Source organism: Zalophus californianus, chromosome 17 (genome assembly GCF_009762305.2).
Source record: "Zalophus californianus isolate mZalCal1 chromosome 17, mZalCal1.pri.v2, whole genome shotgun sequence".
Lineage (NCBI taxonomy): Eukaryota > Metazoa > Chordata > Mammalia > Carnivora > Otariidae > Zalophus > Zalophus californianus.
The window spans coordinates 48,460,722-48,476,523 of record NC_045611.1 but is presented as its reverse complement, the minus strand read 5'-3'; the positions used below and the strand labels follow the sequence as shown (position 1 = coordinate 48,476,523).

General features: G+C 54.7%; 1 protein-coding gene across 3 annotated transcripts in view; it reads right to left on the bottom strand.

The window, feature by feature from the left end:
* Positions 1-2,909: 2,909 nt before the first annotated feature.
* The window catches only part of GRIK5 (glutamate ionotropic receptor kainate type subunit 5), a 52,952-nt gene continuing 40,059 nt past the window's right edge, over positions 2,910-15,802 (bottom strand). For 2 of the 3 annotated variants that reach the window (XM_027618902.2, XM_027618901.2), the window contains 5 exons: positions 11,167-11,332; positions 9,655-9,880; positions 7,665-7,793; positions 7,448-7,569; positions 2,917-3,915 (listed from right to left, as the gene is read on the bottom strand). In XM_027618902.2, the coding sequence (XP_027474703.1) occupies positions 3,487-3,915; positions 7,448-7,569; positions 7,665-7,793; positions 9,655-9,880; positions 11,167-11,332 (1,072 nt within the window). In that variant the 3' untranslated portion in view covers positions 2,917-3,486. Of the gene's footprint in view, positions 3,916-7,447; positions 7,570-7,664; positions 7,794-9,654; positions 9,881-11,166; positions 11,333-15,802 lie in introns of all 3 variants that reach the window. The other variant, XM_027618898.2, reaches the window with a different exon arrangement.

Genomic DNA, 15,802 nt, shown 5'->3' with positions numbered 1-15,802 from the left:
CACAGAAACAGATCTCACAACACTGTCCCCCACACTTCCCACACTGCACACATCACGTATTGCAGTGCTAGACACTTTGCTGCACCTGCAAACACGCCCCAGTGCCCCCACCCACATGCCATGCACACCCCAGGCCCGCCACATACACACCACACCCCATCCACCACCCATCGAAGCCTGAGCAGTCACAGTCTCTCACCCCCACTCTTTGCTGAGGAACACCTCAGACTTCCCCTGGGGATTATAGAAAGGGCAGAGGGCAAGTGAAAGCCTGTCCCTGTAGCTTCCTCAGAATGTGGGTATTCTCCCCACCTGTGGGAGTGGAGGCGTGGGGGGGACACAGGCAAGGGGCACAGAGTGAGCCTGGTGCGCATGGGGGGTGGGTGGTGAAGGTTAAGGGCCTGATTAGGGAAATATGGGAAAGGCTAAAAGCCAGAATGACACACACACACACACACACACACACACACACACACAAAAGATAAACAGAGAGGAGACAGAGATTCAAAGCTGAAGAGAGACAAACATGGACAAGGAGACAGGACCCAGGAGTAAAGGGGGGCAGGCAGTCAGCTTCCCTGGCTTTCCCCAGCACCCAGAGCCTTGGCCCAATCCTGTACTCTGACCCATACCCATCCCTCCCTGCTGTCCCTTGTTGCCATGGTAATAGGGAGGCCGAATATGCAGCAAAGGAGGCTGGGCCTGCAGACCTGGCCTGTCTCCATGGAGACTGGGGAAGGGAGGGGGGGAGCCACATCTTCTAGCCCAGGTGGTTGGCCCCCAGATCCCCTCTGCAATTCTGCCCCCTTCCTGGGGGTGTGTGTGTTGCGGGGAGGATCTGTCAACATATTTTCTCTCCCCCCACACACCTTGTCTGTTTCTGGCAGGGATGGGCCTGGACCACGGGCAAGGGGGCTGGGGGGACAGAGATGCCTAAAGGTGTTTGGATCCTAGGAGATTTAGGCTCTCTCTCTCCCTGTTCTCCAGTTTGGCTGGGGGAGACCTCGACCCCCCACACGACACCCCGGATACAGGCTTATGTCCCCCTTTATGCACTCCCTCCTCAACATGAGCCTGGAGAGACTGATGACTGTGCACCGTGCTCCCAGCGCGAGGCTCTGCGGAAGTTGGGGGGGAGGAGAGAAGACTTAGGAAGGTCACAGGGATGCACGGGGACAGGGGAGCTCGGTGAGAGAGACATAAGGAGAGACTCAGGAGGAGAAATGGACACAGTTCAGAACCAGGTAGAGGCAGATACAAACAGACTGACAAAGACAGAGAGACGAGCAAAGACAGATGAGAAAACAGATGGGGGGAAGCAACAGAATTACTCGGTGAAGGGGAGAGAGAGCCACAGGGACATAGAGAGCCAGAGAGAGACACATTTGACAAACTGGGAGACTCAGAGATAAAGACCAGGGAGATACTTGGAGCAGAAACAGGGAGGGGTGGGGAGACCCGGAAATGGGGAGAGACCTCATAGATCAGCTGCATGGTATGGGGACAGAGAGTTGGAGAGACCAGAAATGTCTGCAATCATATTCTAGTCACCTCAACAGACTGAGAGTCCGGCCCAAGGGCAGAGACATTGATTAAAGTCTGTGCAATAGATGTGGGGACAACAGAGACCCTGAGACAAGCTCGCCCCCCCACACCTATCCTCGAGGGGCACACACACAGCAGGAGCCAGAGACACAGAAGGGGCCGGGTGGAGACTGGGGGTGCTGTGTACCAGGCGGGGTCTCCTGGATGTGGCCCGCCCAAGCACCGCGAAGGCAGGCCGGCCCCGCAAGGGAGACAGGGCAGGGCGCGCCAGTCCCCATCAGGCCGGTGCTGAACGGACAGCTCCTGGGTTCCGGCAGCCTGCCCGAGGGGAGGGCCCAGCCTCCCGTCTCCCAGCCCGGTCCCACTCTTTCTGGCATTCCTCAGCGCTGCCCCCCCCTCCCCTCTCCATCTAGTTTTCTTTGGCTTCCTATCTCTAGGCTGCCTCTGTCGCACCTCGATCTCTGCTTCTCTCAGCCCCAATTGCCCGGGGTCTCTTAACTTCCCTGCTTCATCTGTCTCCCTGCCTGTCTCAGTCTCTTGTCCCCTTCTCCATTCCATCTCACCTAATCACGGCGTCTCCCTCTGCCTCTCCCCGTCCCCCTCGGGCCCCTCCTAGTCTCTCCCCCACCCCTGCGCCATCTCTTCCTCTCTCTCCCCATCTCTGTCTCCCCCTTCTACTCGGCCTCGTTATGGCTCTTGCTGTGTGACCTTCACTCGTCCTTTCTCAGCTGCAGTTTCCAGTGGAAACCTCCAGCGGGGCGGGGGGGGGGGAGGCGGGGACAGAAAGCAGACCCACCCCTATCCCTGCTCAACCAGCCCTGCAGCCACCACCCCCCCCCCCCCCGCACTGGGATTTCCCACTTCCTCTCTTGGGGGCTGGGGAGGCACACTTTCAGCAGAAACACGGGGTCACACTCACAGAGTTGAAGACGGCCTCACGGGCGCACATACACAACACATGCCCACAATTAAAAAGTCACCAAATCACCCTGGCCCCAGCACACACTTGTCAAGGTGTGGCGGCCCCAGGCACCGCCACACTAAGCAGTTCACTCACCCTCCCCTCCCCCCAACCCCATCTGGTTTCTGTCTTTCTGTGTCTCTGTTCCCTGGTGTCTCCGCCTCTCCAGATCCCTGCATCTTTCTCCATCTGTCTCAGGGTCCCTGTCACAGTCTCCCTCTGTCCTGAGAGAAGGTCAGTGAGAGGAGCCAGCTGCCAGGACCCGGGCTGACCTGCTGCCTGAGGGCAGGGCCCAAGGGTGGAGAGAGTCAGGAGTGACCATCCCGTGTGTTTCTCAGCAGACTCTCTGGGGAGCCCGACCCTTTCATGCCCTCACACCCCCAGGAAATGAGACCCAGGTATCCCCAGTTTTGGGATTTTGTTCTTTTTTTTATTCCAACAGGGACTGGGGTGTGGCAGGGGGAGGGATGGGGGCCCAACTGACCTCCTCCCTGGGGGGGTCTCATAGAAATTCCGAGGTTTCTCCCCAAAAAAAAGAGAGAAAGAGAAGAGTTGAGGGGCGCCAAGGGACACCCATCTGCCCAGAGGCCCTCCCCTCCTCCAGAAGTGGGGAGGGCTGTGTCAAGTCTTGGGGAGCCTGAGCAGTCCCAGGTTGGGGCTCTCCTCGCGGACTGCTTTCCGCTTCTGGAACGGCCCCGCAATCCCGGGCCCCCTGAAGTCCTCGGTTCCTGCGCTCTTGTCCGCAGTCGGGGGCGGAGTGCAGGGTCCGCGGCACCCTCTGATGAGTCCACTAGGGGGCGCAGGCAGGCTCCGGAGCCGGGCCTCGGACTTCACGGTGAGCCGAAGGCAAAATCGCGGCGTCCGGCGCACCGGGGGCACAAGTCCCGTCCCTTGTCCACTAGGGAAGCGGGGGCGGCCCGGGCCTGGGGCGGGCCCCGTCCCTGCCATCAGTCCGGCCGCCAGCCCGGCTCCGCCCGTGGTCACTCGTGCTCGGCCAGCTCGCGGGGACCCGCGGGGCCGGGCCGCGGCCGGGGCGGACTGGTGGCTTCGGCGGGGGCGCCCAGGCCACGCGGGGGCGCGCCGGCCCCGGACGCCCGCAGCGCCTGGATGCGCCGGCACTCCTGGCAGACGCGCACGTGGGTGCAGGGCGTGGGGGCGGAGGGCCGGGCCCCGCCGGGCGGCCCGGGGTCGTCCAGGAGGCGCTGGGGGCCCCCGTGCGCGCCGCCCGAATCCCCGCCCGCGCCGGCCGAGTAGAGCTTGCCGTTGCTGAGGCGCATCTCGCGGACCGCGCGCAGCGACAGCAGGGCCCGGCTCGGGCCGCCCGGGCGCCGGCGCCGGCGGGAACGCGACGTCTTGCGGCAAGACACCGCGTGCCGCAGCTCCTGCAGCATCTCCTGGCACACCGACACCTGTGGGCGGCGCAGGGCGGGGCGCGGTGGTCACCGGCCGACCCGCGAGGAGAGCGCCCTCCTCGCCGCCGCCCCCTCGCCCGGCTTCTGCGTCTTCTCTCCCCTCCCGGCCTCCCCCAGCTCCACTCCTCCTCTCCGTTCCTCTCTCAGCCTCGGCTCTTCCCGGGCTCTGCCTGTCTCACCTCTCGGCCTAGCCTCTCCACTCCTGTGTTTCCGCTTCTCTCTCCCCTTCCGTTCTCCGGGGTTCTCCCCGAGTCCGCCCTTACCTCCTATCTAGGCTCCTCTCTTTCCCTCTCTTATCACTCCCCAGTCTGACTACCTCCTGCTTGTCTTCCATCTTCTGCCTCTCATTCATGCTACCATGATTGCAAGACATTTACTGAGCGCCTGCTGTATGCAGAGAACAAAACAGACGGAAGTCCCTGCCCTCATGGAAGTTGATTTCCAGCGTGCAGAAACAAAAATAAATAAATAACAAAGCTGTAAATGTAGGTAGCAGGTTAGCTGGTGATGAGTGCTTTGGAGAAAAATAAAATCGGGAAGAGAGGTGGGGTGACGCTGCATCTGGAGTAGGGACGTCAGGGAACACTCATGGCGAAGAGGAGCTTCACTGCGACTGAAAGGCAGTGCTGGGTGAGCCCTGGAGCCTGGGTGGAGAGCAGGCAAATGCCTGAGCCGGACAGAGGTGCTGGGGGGTGGGGGGAACCACCAGCAGGGCAGGGGGGCTGGAATGGGGGACTCAGGGGAACAGAGGAAGAGGAGGTCAGAGGAGCAATGAGGCCCCAAGACTGCTGTAAGGCTTTGGCTTTTATTCCCAATCAGGTGGGGGGCACTGGGGAGCTTTGAGGACTGTGGTACTTCCACTGTGTTGAGAACAGACTAGGGAGGCCAAGGGCAAGCCGAGTGGCAGTGGCCAAGCAGGTGAGAAGGGGCTGGATTCTGGGTATGTTTTGAAGGTGGAGCCAACAGGACTGGCTGAGAGCGAGGGGAGAGTGAAGGGTAATCCCATCTTGGCCTGAGCAATGGAATGATGGTGGTGTCTGGTGCATGGGCAGGAGCTCTGCATTGGCCACGTGATGTTCCGTGGGTTATTTGTCAGACATCCACGGGGAGGTGTGGAGTATGGGGCTGAGTGTACAAAGCTTGGGTCTGGGGAGAGGTCCCTGTGAGGGAGGCGCCTGCGGGGGTTAAGGCAGGCGGCCTCCAGGGTCCTGCCGTCCAGTGTTCCCGCCCCCCCTGTAGTCCCCTCTGCCTTTGTATCGGGGCTGCTGTGTGACCCTCAGAATACAGCTAGTCAGCTGACTAGTCAGCTGATGTTTTGACCTCTGCTGGGTTCGCCCTTGGATCACTCTCTCTGGGGGAAGTCAGCTGCCACGGTGTGAGGACACCCAAGCAGCCCTATGGAGAAGGTCCCTGTGTGAGGGCTGGAGGCCTCCCGTCAACTGCCAGGGGAGTGTGTGTTCCTCCTGTTCTTTACTCTACCTCAGGATGTTCTGACATCTTAAGAACCTTGCTGGCCAGGGCGCCTGGGTGGCTCAGTTGGTTAAGTGACTGTCTTCGGCTCAGGTCATGATCCTGGAGTCCCTGGATCGAGTCCCGCATCGGGCTCCCCGCTCAGCGGGGAGTCTGCTTCTCCCTCTGACCCTCCCCCCTCTCATGTGCTCTCTCTCCCTCATTCTCTGTCTCAAATAAATAAATAAAATCTTTAAAAAAAGAAAAAAAAAGAACCTTGCTGGCCAGGGAGAAACTGGCCCTCCCAGAGCTAGACAATTCTCAGGGAGAGAAAAGGGCTGGGAGCCCACCTTTCATATACAAACCAGCCAATCCCAATACCTCTCCCCTCCCCACTCACTTAACCTAACTCTCACGCCCAGCTGCCCTAAATCACCCAGGACCAGGTCCATACCACTAGAGACCACCCCTCTAGCCCAGAGCCCATCAACATTAGCCACACTGGCCAATTCTGAGCTGCTTTCCCTGCCAGCCCTGCCTTTTCGTGCAGAAACCCCAGTGAGGTCCGAGGCCTAGGCTTTCCCCCAGCTCCAGCTCCCGACAAAGCCCGGTGCTTCCCCTGCGGCCCGGTGCCGTGTGGCATGAGCCCTCCTGGGAAGCGTAAGTGATACAAATCTCCTTTCAATAGCACTGGCCTCTCTGTGTCATCACTTAGTCACCATAAATCAAAATCCTGCAAGTGCATCTGGAGATGGTACGCCACCTTGGAAGCAGACCCTCTGGCCCCAGGCAAGCCTTCGGCCAACGGCATAACCATGACCTCCCTAGCGACCCTGGTAGCCAGAACCACCCAGCTAAGCTGTTCCCAGATTTCTGACCCATAGAAACTGTAAACTGATGTAAGTGTGCTGTTTGAAGCTGCTAAATTTTAGGGTGTTATATGGTAATAAATAATGCAGGTCATATAGCACATCGGTGGCCCCACAAACCATTTGGCTGGATGGGATCCCCAAGGGGCTGGAGAAAGCCAGAAAAGGGTCCAGGAAGGAGCCCGAGAACCCCTTGACAAAGGACTGGCTGCAGAGGAAGGGGAAAAGTGAGGCGTGAGCCCTGAAGAGAGGGTTTTGAGGACAGTGATCAGCTGTGCTGAAGCCTACTGCCACCTCACATATGGTGAGGCCTGAAACCTGGGCAGTCTGGGATGTGGGTCGCTGGGGTCGAGTGGCTTCAATGCGGGGCTGGGGACGACAGCTGGACGGGCATTCCTCCAAGAGTGAATGCAGAGGGGGAACTGAAGCAGCAGGGAGACATACTCTTTCCAGGTTGTAAGGTTAGGGGAGAAGTGGAGTGGTGTCTGGGAGGGGAAGCGGGATCAAGAGATAATTCTGGAAGATGGGGGAGATGACAGCACATTTGTATGCGGACAGCCCTGATCCAGCACAGAGGAGGAAACTGCCGATGGGGGGAGGGATGTCCTTGGGAGGGCAGGAGAGGAGATGGGGGCACAGGGGAGGGCGCCTCAGCCGGGAGTAACTGACCGGCTTGGGGAGAAAGCAGATGTGGAGAGGCCTGCATGCTCTCCTCAGACTCCTCTAGGTGGAAGCAAGGTCATCAGCCCAGGTGAGGAGGGGGAGGGGCTGGGGGCTTGGGGGGAGCGGAGGTGGAGCTCACAGGGCCAGCCGCGGGGCTGAGAATGGAGGAGTGTCACTGGGCAGCAGCTGAGACCAGCCTGTCATCTTCCAGCCCCACCCACCTCTCATTTCTCCTTGCTTCACCCCCTGCCCCTCCCCCCATCCTCTCTCCTCCTTTCCCCTTCACCCTCACCTCTGTCGCTGCTGCTTTTCCTCCTCTGGCCTTCCTCACACTTGGCTCCTTTCTCCCTTCTGTCTGCACCCACCTCCTCTTGAACCCCCTATGGTTCCACCCCGGGGGGGGGGTCTCTCAGGTCCTGTGCCCTCCCCACTCCCAGCTCCTCGCTGCCTCTGACATTCCTCCAGGAGGGCTACCAAGGCCACAATCTCCACGCCCCTCCACTGCGGGCACCCCAGTTCTCCCCCACCCCCTTCACCAACCCCCTCACCTCTTCGGACTCCGCCGACCTCCGCGTGGACCAAATGAATTCCATGACCGCCACAAAGACAGCAATGATGAGGCCACAGATGAGCACGACAAAAATGCCACCAATGTTCTCCATGCCCAAACCTGGGGGTGCAGGGGGAGAGCCACGGGGTCGGGGCTGTGTGGGCATGGGGGCTGCAGGGGGCTTCGGGAATGGCGCGGTGTGTGGGGCGGCTGACCTTTAGCGCGATGATCCTCCTCCTTGGGGCACCGGCCCCCCTCCCACCACTTGCGCTTCAGGATCTCCAGCCGGTTGTTCTCCTGAAGCTGCAGGATGGCCAACGTGATCTCATCCCGGAATGGGGAGCCTGGACCAGACACACAAGGGATGGACTGGCCATTGGGGCCCTGGAGCGCTGCCCACCCAAACCCCCACCGTGCCCTCAGCATGGCGCCTTCCTCCTGCCTCCACCACATCCCCGGGTCCTCTGTCCACCTTCGAGTCTGACCACCACTTGCCTTGACCTCCCCTGCGACCACCCTGGGCCAAGCCCCCACTACACCGCATGTCACATTTGTCACGGTCCCCTCCCTGCAGCTCTCCTCACCACCCACCCAGGCTCTTCCTAACACAGCAGCCAGAGGGACAACTTCAGAAACAGAGTTCTAGATCTCATCTCTCTGGTGCTCAAAATTCTCCAGCGGCTTCCGGATGCAGAGAGAACCCGGTCCTCCTTCCCTCAGCCTAGAGATCCTGTGTTCACTCGCCCCACCACCTGGGGCTTCTGCTCCCCCAGCTGCTCGCAGCTCCAGCCACACCAGCCTCCGGGCTGTTCCTCGAGTCCTCCAGACACAATCCCACCTTAGGACTTCTGCCTGGAATGTTCCTTCCCTCACGGTCACTCAGGGCTCTACTCACATGGTGCCTCAAGGGGTCTCCTCTGATCAACTTCCCTTAAAATGGCACCAAGCCCCCCGCCCCGCCGCCATCACTCTCATCCCCTGAATTTACTTCGGAGCAGTTGTGACCACCTGGTATCGCTTAATAAAGCCCCGCGTGTTTATTGTCTACCTACTGCCTGTGCCCCTGGTGGAAGGCAGCAGGCTGGGGGCTCGGCGCCTCCCTGCTGTGGGATCCCAGCATGCAGCACTGTGCCTGGCACGCAGCGGGGCATCCGACAGTCTGCTCAGTGAATGAATCTCCTCTGCCTGGCCTCAACCCCTGACCACCCCCCCTCCTTCCTACCCTCGGATCCTCACCTTAAACCACCTTTAGGTTCCAAACACCCCACACATGTCCTATCCTGGACTCATTTCTTCATTCGCTATGACCCTTCTTAAGCACCTGCCAGGGGCCAGGAACCAGGGATATGGGCAAGTGGAGGCATTAGTATTTATCAGGCACCCACTATGTGCCAGATCCTTGGTTTACAGACATTAATTCAAGTCTCTCCTGATCCTGGTTATTACCAGGTGTTACCACTCCCATCCTCTGGATGAGGCAGGTGGCATTCTTGCCTAGGGTCATGCAGAGTCAGGGAGGGAGCTGGGATGTGAATGCGGGTCAGTGTGACTCCAGAGCCTGCCCCCAAAGCACCGGGCTACACTACTTCCCTGGCCCAGCACTGAGATAAGCCCAAAGCTGCTAAGATTTGAGGTAATTTGTTACACAGTAACAGATAACTAACAGGGCAGTCAGCAGCAGAGACATGGATTTAAAAGCCAAGATGTCAAGATCTGGTGATAAAATTCGTGGGTTTCCAGCACTGGGCCCTGGAAAAGCATGTCCAAGTCTCCCCGGCAGATCCATCCATTCCTCCCTCAGACCTCCCTCCCTCTGTCCATCATCCATATTCTCAGCACTGCGCTGAGCCAGGCTATGGGTGCCATGCAGAGAACGTGAGGCACATAAAACCAGGTCTTCACCCTCAAGGAGTCCTCAGGCCAAAGGGGAAGGTGGCAAGTGTCACGGCCCATAAGTACTGGGTTGTACCCAGTCTCCCTGGGTTCTCCCAGTGGCGACGTAGGGCCGGAACTGACTGCTGCTAGACCTGTGTTTGCAGGTCGAGTGTGGAGGTTCAGGATGGTGACATGCAGCCAGGAGGCCGCGCATGACACACACGACATACCCAGCCTGCCACAGGGAGGGCCTGGCCCAGCCCCCGGCCCGCCCACGTGGCCTGGTTCTGGCTGCCCCCTCCAGACCCCCCCAGCCCCACTGCTCCATACCCAGTGGCATGCCAATGCCGTAGCCCTTGGTGTCGAGGAGGCCCCCGATCTGGGTGAGGTTGCAGTTGAGCCGCCGGTGGTACTCGTTCATGGTGGACTCGAGCAGGAAGGCGTAGCGGGAGTTGAGAACACGGGCGATGCCTTCTTCCGTGCTCTTGACAAACACACTGGGTTGCTTTGACTGCATGTAGTTCCACATACGCTGGTATGTCTGGTACCGTGAATTCTGGCCAGAGGGGGCACAAAGGGAAGTCAGGTGAGGGTCTTTCCCCTCAGCCCTGTCCCCTGCCCTCCAGGAAGTTTCTCTCAACCAGAGAGTGAGTGAGGAGACCAGAAGGAGACAGAAAGAGCGAAACGCAGAGAGGGACGAGACAGACAGACTGCTCAAGGTCAGGTCCAAGGTATCCACATGCCCACCAGCCCAGCGAGGACCCTGAGGACCAAAGGCTTGGGAAGAAGGGGCCATGGAGGTCTATCTCCAGCCTGTCCTCTCTTCCACCCATGGACCTGGCTTGGCCTGACACCCAGCCCTGTCTTCCCAGCATTCCCAGGCCTTATACGCAGAAGCTCAACCCCAAATTTACCCAGGGCCCAGCCTGAGTCGGGGAGACCTGCATCCATGCCAAATAGGACAGTTTACTTTCTTCAGGCCCAGCAGGAACCTTCTGGGGAATGCCTCTACAAGCTTTGAGGGGGAGGCATGTGGAGGCTAGGCTCAGGATGATCACCCCCTGCCAGTGCTTCCGACACCCCCTGCCCTCCTTCTTTGATCTGAGATCCAGACACTGCTCTCCCTACGTGCCCCATAGGACCCTCCCCAGGGCTCAGCAATCTCTCAAACCTACTTTTCTGGTCTCGCAGCTGCAAACCGGCCCGTGACCCACCTGGGAGGCCTGGGAATTCAGCCATCTTCTCCTTCGTGCTTCAGCCAGGGGCCCCCTCCCAACCCCAGCCTCCCTCAGACCATTAGTCTACTCCCACCTGCCCCAGAGGGAACTTCCAGCTCTAAATGGGTCACCCCAGCTCAGTGACCATTCCCACCTCCCCACTTACAGGTTCTAGTCTCAGCCCTATCCTGGCATTTGGGACCTCTGCTATCACGCAGTCACCCAAACCTCCTTGCCAGGCTTGTTTTCCTTTTGATTCCTTCCCACTGCCCCCTAATACACAGGAACAGGCTCCTTTCACCTTGAAGGGCCTTGCCCTCCTCTCTGCTGGCCCATTCTCCCAGGCCTGACACTTCCAGCAGCTTCCATGACTCCCATTTGGCCTGTCTAGCACTGATATGACACCAGATCCTCTATCTGTTCCCTTCTATTCCCTGGGTGAGAGTCCACTTTCCCCAGCCAGACAGCAACACTCCCAGTAACACCCCAAGTGTGTCTTCTGCTCCCCAGCCTCCCTGACTGTTGCCACCATCAATCCCTTTGAGCCAGGAGGCCCTGCCCAGCCCCACCCTGGGCGGCTATACGTGGTGGGGGTACCAAGCCCGGGCAAGGTCAAAGGCCCCACCTGAAAGAAGGTCATGGTGGAGCCAGCATGGATGGTCCCATACTCAATGTTTGTCTGGTCGGCCAGGTCATCGGCTGACTCCACGGGCACCTCCATGCGCTGTACAGTGAGGAAGGCGGCCAGGTTGGCCGTGTAGGAGGAGATGATGATCAAGGTGAAGGCCCACCTGATGGGTAGAAAGAGTGAGCCATAGTCTGGAGCCATGCCTGCCACCCTCCCACTGTGGCCGTACACCCTGTTGGTGGTGTCCCTCTCAATGACCTCGGCATCTAGAAGGCTCAGCGACTGCTGACTTGTGAGAAGGCTGCAAGCACAGATGCTGGGGCCAGACTCTCTGGGTTTAATATTGCTTCCAGAGACTTCCACTTCCAGAAATCAGAGAATAAGATATCCTGAAAATACCCTCCCACTGTGAACAACTAGAAAACTGGACAGAATATAGAAAACTATTTAAAGACACAGGACAATAGGCATCACAGGGCTGTAATCCCTGAAGGGGAAAAAAAACAAAGCAATGAAGTGAGATGTATCATTGCCCAGGCTGTCTGGCTGAATGTAATTTATAGACTTCAGTGCCAGGAAGGGAAACCCAGTCTGGCCATCTCACTGAGTTGCAGAAGTGGCGATCAAAGAGGCCCACATGGCTAGAATTTGTGGGACAGAGAATCCAAGAAGAGGGAGCTGCACAGAGAGAGAGGGTTCCAGAAATCTACACAGAGTCCCTTTGAACCTTTGGCTGAATATAGATCTGGGTATGCATAGGGTGAAACTCCAAGAGACCAGAGAAGAACTGCTTTCAAAGACAACAACTTGGGGTGCCTGGGTGGCTCAGTCAGCTAAGCATCTGTCTTCAGTTCAGGTCATGATCCTAGAGACCGGGGATCAAGTCCCACATTGGGCTCCCTGCTCAGTGGGGAGTCTGCTTGTGCTCTCGCTCTCTCTCTCTGTCAAATAAATAAATAAAGTCTTAAACAAACAAAGACAACAATTCCCAAGGTTCACATAGGGCCAGGAATTTTTTGAGCTCTCTCCAGCCAGAGTAGTGAGATCTCACTGAATATGTGAGACATTCAGCAAAGACCCCAAAGGACAACACATTACAGAGTTAAGTCAGCCCTAGAATAAAGGCCACGCCAGACCTGCTCTCAAAAAGCTGAAAAACAGTCCTGGAAAGAATCAAAATTATCCACAAGAAACTTAACTGCCTGTCAGAGAAAGTCCAAGACTCTTTAAAGTAATACATTCAACAACGTAAACAATGTAAACTTCACAATGTCTGTCATCCAATAAAAAATTACCAGATATTGGGCGCCTGGATGGCGCAGCTGGTTAAGTGTCTGACTCTTGGTTTTAGCTCAGGTCTGATCTCAGGGTTGTGAGATCGTGCCTCACGTCAGGCTCTGTGCTCACCTTGGAGTCTGCTAAGGTTTCTCTCTCCCCCTCCCTCTGCCCCTCCTCACGCACTCTCTTTCAAATAAATAAATCTTAAAAAAAAAAAAAAGGTGCAGGAAACTGTGAGAGAAAAATCACTCAATTGAAATAGACCCAGAATTGGCAGAATGATGGAATTAGCAGATGAGGGTATTAAATAGCTATTATAGATATATTCAGAATTCTCAAGGCTATAAAGAAACACTGGAACGCAATTAGAGAGAAATATAAAAAAGGAGCAAATAGAAAATCTAGAGATTAAATATATGACATCTGAATGGGGAATTTTACTGGAAGGGATTACATAGATCAGAAACTGCAGCAGAAAAGAACAGAGAATTGGAAGACAGCAATGAATCTAACCACATTGAAGCCAGAGAAGGGAAAAAGTGACTGAAAATGAGCACAAAGCCTGAGTGGCCTGAGGAAGAATATCAAGTGGTCTTTACCTATGTGATTGGAGTCCCATAAGGAGAGAAAAGGAAGAGCATAACAGAAAAAAGTATTTGAAGAAGTAACGGTCAAAACTTTCCCAAATCTGATAAAAATTATAAACTGGCTGATCTAAGAAGCTCAATAAAACTGAAGTAGGATAAACACACATACACACAAAACACATCAAGTCACATTGTAATCAATCACTGAAAACCAGTGATAAGGAGAATATCTTTTTTTTTTCTTTTTTAGAGAGGGAGTACATGAGCTGGGAGGTGGGCAGAGGGAGAGAGAGAATATTAAGCAGGCTCTGTGCTCAGCGTGGCAGCTGACGCAGGGCAGTCCCACTACACTGAGATCATGACCTGAGAAAAATCAAGAGTTAGATGCTTCACCGACTGAGCCACCCAGGGGCCCCTAAAGAATATCTTAAAAGCAGCCAGAACTCTCTCTTTCTCTCTCAAATAAATACATAAATCTTGAAAAAAGAAAGTATAAAACGGGTGCCTAGGCGGCACCATCTGGTAAGCATCGGACTTGGTTTTGGCTCAAGTCGTGATCTCAGGGTCATGAGATTGAGCCCCACATCAGGCTCCTCACTCAGCGCTGAGTCTGCTTAAGATTCTCTTCTCCTTCTGCCCCTCCCTCCTGTGCTCTCTTTCTCTCTCAAATAAATCTTGAAGAAAAAAAAGTGGGGCGCCTGGGTGACTCAGTCAGTTAAGCGTCTGTCTTCAGCTCAGGTCATAACCCCAGGGTCCTGGGATCGAGCCCCGCATTGGGCTCCCTGCTCCGAGAGAAGCCTGCTTCTCCCCCTCCCACTGCCTTCCACTCTCCGTTTGTGTGCACTCTCACTCTCTGTAAAAAAATAAATAAAATCTTAAAAAAATAAAATAAAAAATATATTTTTTTAAGATTTTATTTATTTATTCATGAGAGACAGAGGGGGGGAGAGAGAGAGAGAGAGAGAAGCAGAGGGAGAAGCAGGCTCTCAAAGAGAAGGGAGCCCGATGCGGGACCTGAGCCGAAGGCAGACACCCAACCATCTGAGCCACCCAGGCACCCAAAATAAAATACTTAAAATAGCAGCCAAAGGGAAGGAAACATACATGAAGGATCAAAATAAGAGTGACAACAGACTTCTTGTCAGAGAGTCAGGAGACCACGCAACAATGTGCTGAAAGGGAAAAACAACCTGTCAATCTTGTATTCTATATCCATCAAAAAGATCCTCCAAAGAAGAAAATACACTAGCAAATTTTTCATACAAACAAAAGCTGGGAGAATTAACTGCCAACAGATCAGCACTTCAAGAAATATTATGGGGGGGTGGTCAGTGCCTGGCTGGCTCAGCTGGAGGAGCGTGCGACTCTCAATCTTGGATTGTGGGTTCTAGCCTCACATTGGGTGTGGAGATTACTTAAAAATAAAATCTCTTTTAAAAAATGAAAGAAATGTTATAGGAAGTTCTTCAGGCAAAAGGCAAATAATACTAAATGGAAATCTGGATGCACATGAAGCAATGAAGAACACCAGAAATATTGGAAGTGTGGGTAAATGTAAAAGACATACTCCTCATTTAAAAAATCTCTTCACATTTTTAAAAAAAGATTTTGTTTTTAAGTAACCTCTACACCCATGTGGGGCTCAAACTCACAACCCTGAGATCAAGAGTTGCATGCTTCACTGACTAAGCCAGTCAGGCACCCCTAAAAAATCTCTTTTAAAAGACATTTATTGTGATGGAGCGCCTGGGTGGCTCAGTTGTTAAGCATCTGCCTTTGGCTCAGGTCATGATTCCGGGGTCCTGGGATCGAGTCCCACATCGGGCTCCCTGCTCAGTGGGGAGTCTACTTTTCCCTCTCCCTCTGCCCCACGACTCGTGCTGTCTCTCTCTAATAAATAAAACCTTAAAAAAAATAAAAATTTAAGACATTTACTGCTTAAGCAAACACACACACACATATAAACCTCATATGTCGTGCAGTTTGAAAGATAAATAGAAGTAATACATATGATAAGAGTAGCTCAAAGGATGGGAGAGACGGAATACTGCTGGAAGGATCGTCACTCTTTTTTTTAAGATTTTATTTATTTGACAGAAAGACAGAGCGAGAGAGGGACCACAAGCAGGGGGAGTGGGAGAGGGAGAAGCAGGCTTCCCGCAGAGCAGGGAGCCCACGTAGGGCTCCATCCCAGGACCCCAGGATCATGACCTGAGCTGAAGGCAGACGCTTAACGACTGAGCCACCCGGGCACCCTAAGGATCTTCATTTTATGTGAAGTAGTAGCATGTTACTTAAAAGTATTTTGTAACAATTAAAGATGCATATTGTAAACCCAGAGCAAGCAACTATTGAGAAAAAATTTTTTTAAAAGTTTGCTTAATAAGTCAATAGTGGACATGAAACAGAATCCTAAAAAATCTCAGTAAGTCCAAAAGAAGGTAAGAAAAGAGTTGGAAAAGGGAGCCAAAAGAGATGGGACAAATTAAAAACAAGTAACAAGTTGACAGATTTAAACCCCACCATAACAGTAACTGCATTAAACGTAAATGATCTCAGCCTGGGGTTGGCAAATGGCCCACAGGCCAAATCTGTCTTGCTGTCTTTTTGCACAGCCCACAGGCTAAGAATGGTTTTCACATTTTTAAACGTTTAAAAAGAAACTGAAAGAAGAACAATACTTCATGACATGTGACATATAAAATTCAAATTTTGGTGTCAGTGTCCATAAATAAATTTTTATTGGAACACAGCCACACTCATTCACA